The 14,028-nt window shown below is 34.7% G+C and overlaps 1 protein-coding gene across 4 annotated transcripts in view; it reads right to left on the minus strand.

Moving 5' to 3' along the window:
- The window catches only part of ARL13B (ARF like GTPase 13B), a 63,683-nt gene that overhangs the window by 41,199 nt on the left and 8,456 nt on the right, over window positions 1-14,028 (minus strand). For 2 of the 4 annotated variants that reach the window (XM_039878237.1, XM_039878238.1), the window contains exons 2-3: window positions 7,224-7,294; window positions 682-931 (exon numbers count right to left, since the gene is read on the minus strand). In XM_039878237.1, coding sequence (XP_039734171.1) covers window positions 682-931; window positions 7,224-7,294 — 321 coding nt within the window. The remainder of the gene's footprint in view (window positions 1-681; window positions 932-7,223; window positions 7,295-14,028) is intronic. The other 2 variants (XM_039878239.1, XM_039878240.1) reach the window with 2 other exon arrangements.

Genomic DNA, 14,028 nt, shown 5'->3' on the forward strand with positions numbered 1-14,028 from the left:
ACAAGGGCACACATCCAACTCACATCCAATTTTAAAAGCAAACTACTTTCACTTTACCATGTCTTGTACTTATACCACCATCTGGTGTTTACTGTGCAGAAATGTTATGAGGGCAGGTAATGCAAAAGTCTTTTGTCACTTTGTTTTTTAAAAAAGGTTTAGGCAGCTGGACAAAATGATATAAGCACATGGCTAAGTGAGAGATCTCATATTTAATTTGGAAATATAAAAGTAAAAATTGAGAAATCAATGTGCCATTAGAAGAATAAACTATTTAAATAACTTTCAAATAAGAATACTCTTCAAGAAAAAAAGGACAAAGGCAAAATATAAATTAGTTATTAAAAGAGAAAAAATTTAAAAAACATTCTAGAATCTGTTAAACAATTTCAAAATGCAAAATTTGATAAAAAATAAATTATCAAATAAAGAGTTCATATTTCACTACCCAGGAGATAATAATTATAAGGCTTCTTCATAATATAGCCTTAACCCCTAATCCCTATGGAGAGCATTATAACAAGGCCTTGGCATATTAATGACTCCCAGTTAATTGCATACATTTTATCATACTAGAGCGTGACTATTTTAGCTTACTCACAGTATTTTGTAACTTCTGTAAATTTCTTCACTGGCTAATGCCATTGTCTCTATGTTTACAATAACACCAACATTACTTACACCAATATAGGCTTTCCTGATATCCTAGGATGTCTTAGCACTTCCGACATTGTCTCTTTTGTCTCTTCCATTCTCTCTTCATCACTGGAATCCACAACAAATATTACTCCATAGGACTCGGCATAGTAATTCTTCCAGATTCCCCGAATTCTTTTTCCACCTCCCAAGTCAAAGATGGTGACTTCAAATTTTCCTTGTCTAAGGTCAATTTTGGAAAATCCAACAGTAGGAGCTACATCTTCAGGATACTCTGTTTCAAATGATATATATATAAAAAAAATCTTTAGACTTTAAATTAAAAACAATTTAACTTCATTATTTAAATGTCATAAAGAGTATCATACTTTAGTACTAAATGGAATGTTAATTATTTCCTTACAAAATAAGCATTATATCTAAGCATACGGGTTCAGAGGAAGAATGGATACTATTAAATATCCATGCATATAGGAATTCCTGTCTGTTTTTTGTTTTTATTGCTATAACCCCATCTACTACAATAATGCCTACCATATAACAAGCACTTAATAAGTACCTGTAGAATGAATAAATAAACTTTTGCCTTTAAGGCTATTAACTCTCCAAGTTACAAACAATAAAAATTTCAACCCTGTAACACCACAGACATCCCCAGGGACCATTACAACTTGTGTGGCGTTATAAAGAAAATCTGAATATTTACAGAATAGCTTAAAAGAACTGAACACAAGCTATGAAGAATAGGACCACTCTTTTTTAATTAACTGAATTCAAGCTATAACTGGAATAGACTTGTGAAGGCAGCCGACAAATATAAAGAGTAGATTTAATTCCTACAGGAACTTGTTTTGGATGTTTCTATAAATTTATAATTGAATTTTTTTTTTTTTTTACTTCTGTATATGACAACACAAAGAAGGTTCAGGATGTATATAACTGCCAAGGAGTGATAATGACAAGATATTAAATGGATCACTAAGGTTCAAAGAAGACTTGAACTAGAAGCTGGGCTTAGGCCTTAAAGCTAAGGAGGATTTAGACAGAAGAGTTATCTAAGTAACAGAAATGGCAAAGGCAAGAAGTATGAACAAGTTGAACACTGTGGTTGGAGCAAACCCTTACAACTATGAATGCAGATTGAAGAGGGTTCTGAAGATAGAGAATTGGGAGCCACAGAAGGTATCTCAGCAGACTGATAATATAATTAAGTTGACTAAAGTAGTGCTTTAATAAGGTTCATCTTTGCAAAAATCTCTAGAACTGGATGGAAATGAAAGTGATAGCCACTTTTCAGAGAAGTATAAAAATAAAAAGAGAAGAACAGAAAGAGAGACATTATGAAAGAGTAATAGAACCTGGTGACTCAATGGTTATAGAGAAGAGTTCAAACTTCATGTTTGTCCTTCCATTCTCTCTTCATCACTGGAATCCACAACAAATATTATTCCAAGGTACTTTGCTTACAGCTGAATGACCACAAATTACATGAGGCTTTTAAAATTTAAATCAATTAAAATTAAAAATTCAGTTCCTCAGTTGTATTAACTACATTTCAAGTGCTCAAAATAACATGGGGCTAGTTGTTCACTCTATTGGGCAGAGCCAATAGAGAACATTTCCATCACTGCAAAAAGCTCTAGTGACCAACACTAGTTTAGAGGGTCTTATTCCACATTCAGTAATCACAAATTATATTTGCTATTACAAAGACTAATTCGAAAGGCATTAGCTGCCAGACTCAGGTGTGACTGAGAGACAGACGTGCAGTATACCACTCCCTGTCAGCAAGCACTTGGGGACAGTTCACATACACAGCTCCTACAAAGTTAACAGAGACATTACGAGTCACATTTTTGTAAGACCTCCCTTATTTAGACAGAGAAAGAGCAAGTTTAGAAGCAATATAAAGCAGTCTGATATTCCAAAAACAGGATTACACTAGTCATTTAAAAATGTGAATCTAGTCCAGGCCAGAACTGATTTCCACAGTTAAAATAGGCTTGAAGTCTGATTTAAGAGATACCCCCAGGACATTATCAGTGAAAATAAATAACTATGCTAGAGTAGGAGTAAGAGAACTAACATGTATGGAATACTTTCTCAGTACCAGGACTTCGTCAGGCATTAGGATGCAAAGGTAAATAAGATAGGATTGCTGTCTTTAGAGAATATACAGCACAATACAGATAGAATATTAATGAGAATAGCACAAGAACCTCTATGTTTCATGAAAAAGTCTAGAGAGGTTAGTGTGAAGGTATTATGGACTGCATGTTTCTGTCCCCATGAAACTCTTATGTTGAAACCCTGACCCCCAATGTATTTGAAGGTGGGGCCTTTGGGAGGTAATCAGGTTTAGGTGAGTGATAAGGTTTGTGAAGCCCCCCATGACAGGAAAAGTGCACAAGAGAGCTTGTTTCCTCTTTCTCTCCTCCACCTGAGGACACAGTGAGAAGATGGCTATCAGTAAACCAGGAAGAGTGTCCTTCACCAAGAATCTGACCATGCTGGCACCGTGATCACAGACTTCCAGCTCCCAGAACTGTGAGAAATAATTTGTTGTTTAAGTCACCCAGTCTATGGTATTAACAGCCCAAACTAACTAAAACAGAGAGCATTGTCTATAGCATTCTGTTATAGCAGCCCAAACTAAGATAGAAGGCATTCATGAGGAAAAGAGTAAAGAGGAAGAAGGGGTGAGTTATGGTATACGAAAACTTCAGAGACAAGTGAAATGGGAGTGAAGTCTTAATAGCTACAAAATTATAACAAAGAAAGGGAAAAAAACATTCTAGGCAGGGGAGCAACATAAGTACAGATAAAATGATGGCAAGATTCCCAGGAAACCAATTCAGATTAATTTCTTCAAGGTTACACAGTAGGCAGAGCCAGGACTCAAATCCAGGTCTTCAGGACTTTAAAAGCCTGTTTCTTTTGATACATGGAACACCCTCCCCTACTTCTCCATTCTTTTCTCCGGTTCCTACTCATGATTCTGTGTTTCAAAACTCAAGACTAAATGTTCAGGTTACGACTTTCTCTAAAAATCCTTCTCTGATGATTCCTTCCTACTTCTAGTATAATTTACACCATCTATCATAAATTCTGTCTTCTTGCTGGGACCTATGTTTGCATCCTTAGCATTCAGCACAAAACATACAGTGGCTCAATATTACACTACTAGGCTGCTAAGATAGCTGAAGCTGCTGTCTTTACATCCATCCTTCTTTTTGTCCTTCCATATACTTATCCATCCATCTATGTTTGTAAACATTTATTGAAGGCCTATTTAGATTGGGCATCATATAAGAACCAGGGATACAAAGAAATATGGTCCACAATCCTGAGAATTTCAGTAAAGTATATGTTAAGACAACCTCTAGAGAGTCTAAGATAATACGAAAATATATGATCAATAACTACTTATTGAACAACTGTTATATGCTAAGCACTGTGAAAGGTCCTAGATATACAGATTAATAAAATCCATCTTATCTTACAGAGCTCTTACACAAAGTTAAAAAAAAAAAAAAACATATATAAACAAATAAATACAAAAAATGAAGATGTATTAATATCCAACAATGCTAGGGGCCAATTTAGACGAAGAACTTTCCCATCTAAAATACCAATAGTTCTTTAGGAACTATTAGGAAGAAGCATTGAACAGTCAGAGAATCCTGGATTTTTCAGCTGAGCACATAGCCTTTTAGGATAAAGAATATAATCCCTGGTCTATATGGCAGCTAGGAGTGGCTGCGAGAACAGGTTCTAAGAGTGTGCTAGTAGTGTATAGGTTCTAGGTAATGTGCTGGTGGTGCACTGTTAAATGTTTAACCCAAGTTGGGGAAATTTGATATGTAGATTTGCCAATTTCCATGGTGTAAATACCCACACTATAGCCAATTTCCAACAACCAACATGAGGTACCTGAAAACAGAGATGGTAAGAGATGTGCCTATTTGGTTCTCACTAACTGATATGAGCCAATAAGCACAAGTAGGAGCTGGCTCCAGAACACCACTGATTCTAGTCAATGGCAAGTGAGCTGCAGTGATGCAGTGGCTTCTAGTCATACACTTAAAGCAAAAGGGGATGGCCTCCCCTTGCCCTTTACCTCTTCCTTCTAGCTCAAATGCACATATAGCTATAAGCTACCTTGCACCAGTGAGGCATGGGAGAACACTTGGAATGGCAAAGCAAATAGAAGGAACTTGAGTCCCTAATACAATGGAGCTGCTATGCCAGCCCTAGACTACTTTTGCTGCATTGCTATGAGAAAGAAATAAACTCCTGTTTTGTTAAGCCACTGTTATTTTAGGTCTCTGTTAGAACAACCAAACCTATATCCAACTAATACAATCATTCTGACAGCTGTGAAAAAGAGAAGTTGATTGAAAGAAGTTAAGCTCAAGACAGGAAAAGTACTCTTAGATTAGGAAACTATAATAACATTATAGATGAAAGACAGTAGGGATCTGAATTTAGACAACGGCAATGCTGTTAGAGAAGAAACAGATATATGTAAAAAATATACATCAAAAACAAACAAACAGAGAAGAGCCAAGAATAAGTTGAAGAGTAGAAGCCATGGGCAAAATGTTTTAAGAACACTGCCTTCTACAAGTAAGGCATGGCCTGAACTGAGACACCAAAATGAGTAAAACTACCCTTTGGGAATTTACCATCTGGAGAGGTGAAGAGATACATGAACAAAAGGGCAATTAAGTAGTGACACAAGCAGGTCTAGGTTAAGAGCAGGCCAAAACAGAGGAAGCTGTAAATTCTCCTGCTGGTGGTGGTAATGTGTGAAGGCAGCAAGTGATCAGAAAGGACTTCATAAAGAAAGAGACTATATGACAAAAATACATCTTTAGAGATACGTAGATATTCTATCTTTAAAGATAAGTAGATATTCTCTAGTAAGACAAGTGGGAAGAGCATAAACAAAAATACAAAGGCAAGAAAAGGCTCAATTTGGAAAACTTGAAGTAGTTCTATATAACCGGAATTTTTTTTTTTTTAAATAAAAAAGGTAAGAAATCACTGGGGTAGGCTGAAGAGTAAATATGAGATAAAGAACAAACAAAGAGCCAGAGGGGAGCACAATGTTGAAGGCAGCTTTGACTATCTGTTCATGATATGACATCTTGAGCATTTTCTAAACTTAGATAAAGAAACTGATAAAGGTAGAATTTGGAAGAGGAGGGGCCTAATGGAAAGAGAATATTCTAAGTACACACAACAAATGAGATGATCTGATTAGCAGATTCTTAGATTCTGCTCCCTTTAATGTGAGACTATGAAGAAATGGAAGAAGGGAAGATGTTTAAATAAGGGGTGATGGCCTGTAGGCCAAATCTGACTCACCACCTGTTTTTATATGACCCTCGAGCTGAGAATTTGTTTTATATTTTAAAATAACTGCAAAAAAAAACCCAAAAGAATAATATTTATAACATCAAATTTTAGCATCCATAAACAAAGTTTCACTGGAACATGACACGTTCATTTGTTTATATACTATCTATGGCTGCTTTCGAACTACTATATCAGATTTGTATATTTGGGAAAAAGCATATGGCCCTCAAAGTCCGAAATATTTACTATCTAGTTCTCTACAGAATTTTGCCAAGCCCTGGTTTAGATGATGACAGTGAGTATATGGGGGGATATAACCTAGGAGATAGCATGAAGGGTACCAAAAAGGCTTTAGAAGAATCCACAGACAACAATAAGTCATTTACATCTAATGTTACATAGTTAAACTGGGGGTGACGAAATGTTTTTTTCCAAAAGCAAGTTTTGTAAGGTGTTAATTTTCTTTCATAATCTTCCATAAATAAAAGTTCCTTAACTATTTGTATGCATGGTATCTTGTTGCAACATCCATTTTTTGGAAACAAATACATGTCAGGCTTTCTCTCAATTCTTACCGTTAAAACATCTGGTTTGTGCTACATCATCTGGGTACACAAAAAAACTCACTAGCAGTTACTTCTATATTGTAGACCAAAGCACTGAATTAAGACTAAATAAAACTATCCAATGAGTTGTCATATATATGACATAAAACCCTTTAAGGACACAGAGGATCTATCTTTAACATAACTCCAAAAATTGCATTTCATATTGAAAAAGAAAATCAAGAGATGCCAAGATAGCTATGCTGGCTAACTACATTTCTACCTCCATTTCATTTAGTTGTAGCCTTGTGATTAAATTTGGGCTAAGAAAATCTAAGTGGAACTAGATGGGTATCCTTAAAGGCAGGGGCAGGTTTTTTTTGTACTTTTTCCGTCTTGTGGACTAGAAGACAGATGTGATCCCTATTACTGATAAAAGACCTCAATGAGCCTCTGCATCTTTGCATTTATTCAAATCTGAAACATGATAATAGGCTGGTATTATTAAACCTGAGTTTATTTACCACATTAGCCAAAAGTATAGTAAGACTATAAAGTAATGGAGTGTACACTATCTGTACTCAATGAATACGTAATAAAGCAATTTAAATAAATAAATAATTCAAAATAATTTAATAATTAATATTTTCAGCTTACCTCCTTGGATTCCCTTTGCCGTTGCCGTTTTACCAGCATTATCAAGTCCCACCATCACAAGAGTCACCTTTCTTAGAATAAAAATTTTAAAATCACTTTCTGAGTTAATTCAATATTGGGAAAAAATAAAAGCAAATTCATTCATTCAAGCAACACTAAAGGAGCATCTACTATATACAAGACAATCTGCAAGATAGTGGGGTAAAACGATGAATAAAATATATATTGAAAAAGTAAAATTCATGAAGAATTCCTTTCAAGCATCATCCTTTTGTTCTCTAAGCCAAAAAGGAGAAATTATACAATAGATAACCCAAAAGATAGAAAAGAAATAAGAAAAAGGAAAAAAAGAGAGAAATGGAAGGAGGGAGATGGATTCTAACATATGAGTTATTTATCATGGCTAAAGACTCAATTTTCCAGTTAACTGAATTCTAAGGATTATTGCAAATCTGTTTTTTCTTGTGAAATTACGTAAGAAAAGAATTCTAGATACTACTTGTGTGCTCAATTGTTTTCAGCTATGTACAGCACCTTATCAAGTATAAATCTTTCATATAATATAGTAACATGATTAATAAGTGCTAACACATTTTGAAAGAGGTCTACAATTATAAAGCTTAAAATGTTTTTGATGATATAGCTAAATATCACAGAGTCAGAAAAAAAGTCTAGTTCAATTTTACAACTGAAAAAAAATTAAGCCCAGAGTCATAAGACAATGAGTAGGTTACAAAGTCAGAACCAGAACCTAATTCACCTAAATCCTAGGAACTTCTTAAACCTGGGACAGGTGTAAAGGAACACACCTATTATACTGGTTCTATTTACTTGATGATTCAGTCCACCACTAAAGCTCATTTCTGTTCCAGGCTAAACCACAGTACAATATAAGAGCTGAGACCATCCATTAACATCATGGATTTCAAAGGGCCTCACTCCAACAGGGTAGAGTCAGAGTTTCCGCCAAGTACAGTTATTCTTCACCGGCAATCATCCCAAGAAATGTTAAAAAACAAAACTTAAGTTGCCAGAAAGAGTGTTCTTTTTTCTCTCTCTAGGCCTCATTTTCTTGGATCTGAACTTTTGTGTTTTTTTTTAATTCCAGATGTGTTCTAAGGGTCCAAATGACAAAGAGAAAAGAACAGAAGTGAGGGTGTGAGGCAGTCCAGTTTTGGGACACAAGATGAGGAAGAACAAATTCAGTCTTGCAAAAACCAAATTTGTCATTTATTAAACAAATAGTTACTGACCATCTTCTGTACACCAACCACCAGTGTTTTAGATACTTGAGACACACCTGTTTATTAAAATAACCACAACAAAAAAAACAAAAACAGGTCCCTCTCAGTGCTCTGTCTCTCTGTCTCTCTTATTGTCCTTCTCGCCTTCTGCCTCTGAGAGGAGACCATGCTCTATGGAGTGTTATCTCTTTTCTAATAAACTTTCCTTTTGACTCAAAAAAAAAAAACAAAAAACAAAAACAGATAAACTCTTCCCTTATTAAAGTAACATTTTAGTTTACTATTTGTAAACTAAATTATTAGTAATATAAGTTGTAAATTATAAGTTGTATAGTATGTTGGAAGGTGATTAAGTACTATAGATAAAAGAATAGGGCAGGGTAAAGCGGGGCAGGAGTGGGGATAGGAAGTGGGTTATAGTTTTATGTAGAGTGATCAGGGTAGACTTCACTGAGATGAAGTCTGAGCAAGGCCTTGAAGGAGGAGGGAGTTAGTCATTCAAATATCTGGGACAAGAGAGACTATCTGAGGAAAAGGCACTAAGGTGGAGGCATGCCAGAATGTTTCAGTATCAGCAAGGAAACCAGTGTAATAAAACTCAGTGAGAAAGGGGCAGAAAAGAGGAACAGGAGATCAGAAACACATCAAAGTCAAGATCATGAGGATTTTGTAGGCCATGGTGAGGACTTTTGCTTTTGTGAGTGAAATTAATTTACCTCCATGTTAATTTCCTTTGTTATCAAGGAGCCTTACTGTTCTTTTCTTGTTTCAACCATCCCTACCCACCATAGGCAATAAATGGAAGTAAGCCTATGTGTGAGTCAGTACAGTAAAGTCAGTCACAATTAGCAGCATCCCTATGTCCTTTCCCTGGTCAGCCAGTGGTGGGGTCAGTGAACATGCCAAAGAAATCAACAGTGGGTTATGAACTTAAGGAGCTGAGGTAGTATGTGAGGTCTAGGTGCCTCTATCCACGCATCCATGTGGAAATTTTACCTGCATTACCAACTTTAAAAAATATGAGCTTACTTCTTAAGGAAACTGTTGAGATATTTAGTTATAACTTTATTATTTTGTTTGAAGAATTCAAATATCAAATAACAAAATTTAAGTACAAAACAATTTCCTAACAAAATATAGTAAATGACTATTCAAAAATGATGGATAATGTAGCATTTTAAACAATATTTTAGAAAATTCAAGATATAGGTATACATGAATTAGACTAAAATTATATTAAAGCTAATTCGATTGTTCTTTAATAACATAATATATTTCAAGATCTACAGTGCTTCAAACATCACCATGAACCAAAACAATTACTTTTGGGAATAAATCACCATTTTCTGCTTGTTTGCATCATTTATTATATAAACATTGATTAAGGACCTATTGTACAGTAGCAAACATCCACAGTCTCAGCCCTCACAAACCTTAGAGCCTAGCAAGAAAACAGGCTTTGGAGAGGTAATTACGCATGATGACTGTTGTAAAGTATAGGCATCCACAAAAGGAGAGAGCAGGCAACTGTGCCTAGTCTAGAAGTCAAGAAATACCATACTACAAACATATGGCAACTGTATCAGCAGTTCTTAGAAACATCAAAAAACCTTTTCCCATCCCTTATGAGCCAAAGTGAAAATCTCAAATATACCTTTTCAAGGAAAATGGTCCCTAATCCTCTATTACATGGGTAGTATCTTATGTTTTCCCCCACTAATCTTGTAACGATTTCAGTTTTAAAAAATCTACCACATTATTACTTACACATTACTCTTAAAGCTAGCTCCCAAGGATGTTAGTTTTTACCTTAAAAGTTTTCCATTTTTTAAAAAAAGGATATTAGGTTCAAACAAAAAAGTCTTTCAAACATGAAAATCATTTTGGAAAATTGCAATCACGCTGAGACTGGCACAAATTAAGCCCCTCTGGATTTCTATTTTTACTTTGGCTAATCTTGCAAATAGTTAATTTTTAAGATCATTAAGCCATATACTTGAAAACATGGCTTTAATTAAATATTTGAGGTAATTAAAGCCTTAATGAATAAACATAACATTAGCATACAAATAAAAATCACAGCATGAATTATTACAATAACAAATATTAAATTTGTACATTCATAATACAATGGGCTTAAAAGGTTAACATTCACCTAACAGAATTTTATGCAATGCTTTAATTAATGAAGATGTACAATCTAACACATGTTAAATTGTACACGCAATTATAGCTTTTTAAAATATGGTATTATCACTGATTGGAAAGTTTGGCTGTGGTGCATGACAACACTAAAATGAAAGATTATGTCTTTTAATCTTATGATTATTGATCAAATACATTAGCCCTTCAATAAAATATATATATATACAGTGTTCTTAGGTTTATAGCTGACAGTAGTAATAAAATCAATCATTTAATCATCTGGTCAGACAGTAATTCAATAAAAGTGCATTATGCCTTAGAAATTACAGACACAAAAATGCTTGAGATGTGTTTTCTACCCCAGAGAGCTTGTCTTCTAATGAATGACTGAAACATAAACAAATATCAGTACATTGTGACACACTGACAGTTTAAAATGCTCACCTATATACACACAAGATACTGAAGGAAAAAAGAGCAAGGGGACTTTATCCAGCGTAGAGATACAAAAGGAGGTCAGGGAAGCTTTTTACACAAGGGGATGTCTCAGCTAAGCACTTAAAGTGGTGAAGTCTGACAACCAAGAGGAAGGCGAAAACAGAAGGAGGAAGAGATTCCAGACTGAGAACTCTGACTAAAAAGATACCACACCAGGGAGGTGAGAACTGGCAAGGTGTTGAATTGCTAAACCCAGGGGTTAAGAGCACACTTCAGTAGAGCAAGCTTAAACAAAAGGAGAATGTGCTCGTTAGGCTCATACAAAATCACAAGTCAATACAACTATGTATTGAGTCTACTGGACATACTTCTACTTAAGGAAGCAGTGTCATCAAATAGTTAACAGTGTAACCTTTCCAGAAGCTGAAAGTGACCACTTCACTCTTTTTAAAGTTATCTCAGAATCTTTAATTATATATCAAACTAGAAAGGCTGAGATGAAAAGAACTCGTATTGTAAGATGTACAGTATATTTGTACGAGTAATAACATAATAAGAAGTGTGAGCACTCTGATATACAGCCACAAACACAGTGTTAGAACTGTGTTCAAGTCCCAGATTTGCCATTCCAAGTTACATGACCTGGGACACATTATTTAATTTCTCAGAAGTTCATCAGTAAAATGGCATAATAACAATATCCATCTCATAGGGATGTGGTGAAATTAAATAAGAATGCAAGTAAGGAGCACAATGTCTGTGGTACACAGTAAATGCTTAATCAACAGCTATTCTTATTACAGCATAAAATTCAAGACAGGGAGTCCATGAGATGCAACCAGAGAGATGGGCAGGGACCAGATAATGGAGGAGGATTAATGGGTTCAGTTCTGCACATGTTGACAGTGGTGCTTGACTAGCACTGAAGTCTGAAGCTTGAGGAGAGATCTCGACTGAAATTATGAGATACATACGTGGTAGTTAAAACTATGAGAACAGATGAAAGAGCTCAGAGAGAACACAGAAGGGAGAGGAGCTGGGCACAGTGGAGCATGGGACCCTGAGAACCTTTAAAGAAACCCTTAAAATTATGGTCAGAAAGAAATGAGACCAAAAAAAATGGTGGCACTGGGAACAGTTTTCCAGAAGGGTTAAGAAATGAACAATATCAAATATTGCAAAGTCTTGTAAAATAAAAGTATCTTTTTGGTAACTGCCCCAAATTAAGTACCTCGGAAATAAATGCTCATTTTTTTCGAAACCCTGCAACAACCGATGCTTTGAATTTATACAGCATGACTTGACAGTTCAAAGCTATTTCACCCTGTCATTTGTCTTCATACTGTCCCTGCAAGTAGAGGAGGTACAAGTTTCCCAAAGTTACAGTGATAATAAGACATTAGTCAACAAGAGTTTCCATGGGAAGTTTAAATACAATGGTTTGTAGAAACAGTAATAGTTATTATTTTAAAGGGTGATTTGAACCATTTTGTTTACCTTAAAATTTAATCTCTCTCTCTCTCTCTCTCTCTCTCTCACACACACACGCACAGCTGGGTAGTCTGGTTCATTTTCATTAAGATACCTTATAATTTTTTCCCTAGATTTAGGCCTATCACAATAATAACCTAGTTTCTAGACCTAATAGAAGGTAGATTAACTAGTTATGAATTGCATGCTATTCAAATCCTTAAGCAGAATCGAGTTCAAACTCTGCAGTCTCCTCTTTTGCTACTCCCCAGCAGGCCTACAAAGCCAGTGATGCCCTCAGTCCTTCCAAATCATCTATCTCTGCAACCACAGTAAACAGACCCTAACTTTCTCACAGAACTTTCATACAGTCTCCTCTACTAGAACTTCTCATCATCAATTCTGTAGCTCCAGGATCAAATGTGCTGGGCACAACTAGGCATCTTTATTGAATGAAACATAAATATAATTTCTAATCCCCCATCTGCTGAGTAAATACTAAGTAAAATTAAAAAACATAACTTTAACTTGAGAAAGTACTGTAATTAATTTAATTTATAAAAGTTAATTTAATTTATAATAGTTCAGTATTAGAGAATGTAATTAAAATCACCTATCTTCCAACATCAAACTAGCTAAAGGTTTCTGAAAAAGTTTACATGCTCATAGTTTCAAGGTTACAATTAACAGTGTTAGTTACAATTAACAGTGTTAATTTCAATTAACAGTGAGAAAGAGTTTTAAAACTGAAATAATTCTGAGTAAAAAAAATGAAAAGTAGGGATTAAGAGACCAAAGGCTAGTTTTATATATTTTATCTCAGAGTCCTTTTTTATATAAAATATATACAAGTTAACGTATCAGAAATATAAGCAACATAATTTTGAAGTTTTGAATTTAAGAAACATTTGAATTCTGAATCTTTTCTGAATGGCATTATTGCAATCATTTGAACACCGACAACTCTAAACCCCCTCATCTGTCAGCTATTTCTAAGAAAATTATTATGCAAGTTAAAATATTTCACTAATAACACTAAGAAAACTTGATACATCAAAACTAATATTTAAAACAACATGGAGGAAATTCTAAAGTAAAAAAGTAACATAAACACACATATGAAAGGGGACTTCAAAACACTTTTATGATTTACAGGTGAGAGAATTAAAAAAACTTACCACAAAAAAATTGATACAATGAAAAAATTACCAAAAAAATTATAGTGTGACTTTATTGTACAGGTGCATGACTTTCCAACATTTTAATTCAGAATGTACAGCCCAGACTACTATTATGTCAAAATCACTATTGAAATTTCTGGGGAACTGATAAATAGTAGTAGGACCAAACCTGGAGTCATATGCTAGCTTTGAAGTCTTGAACAAGTCAAATTCTTAGCGTCAGTTTGTTCATTTCTATTAAAAAAAAAAAAAAAAAAAAAAAAAAACAAAACAAAAATGGAGGTTGAATCAGGATATCTCTGGGTCCTTATCTATCCTAAAATTCTA

This window comes from Pteropus medius, unplaced genomic scaffold (assembly GCF_902729225.1).
Source record: "Pteropus medius unplaced genomic scaffold, Ma_sr-lr_union100, whole genome shotgun sequence".
Taxonomy (NCBI): domain Eukaryota; kingdom Metazoa; phylum Chordata; class Mammalia; order Chiroptera; family Pteropodidae; genus Pteropus; species Pteropus medius.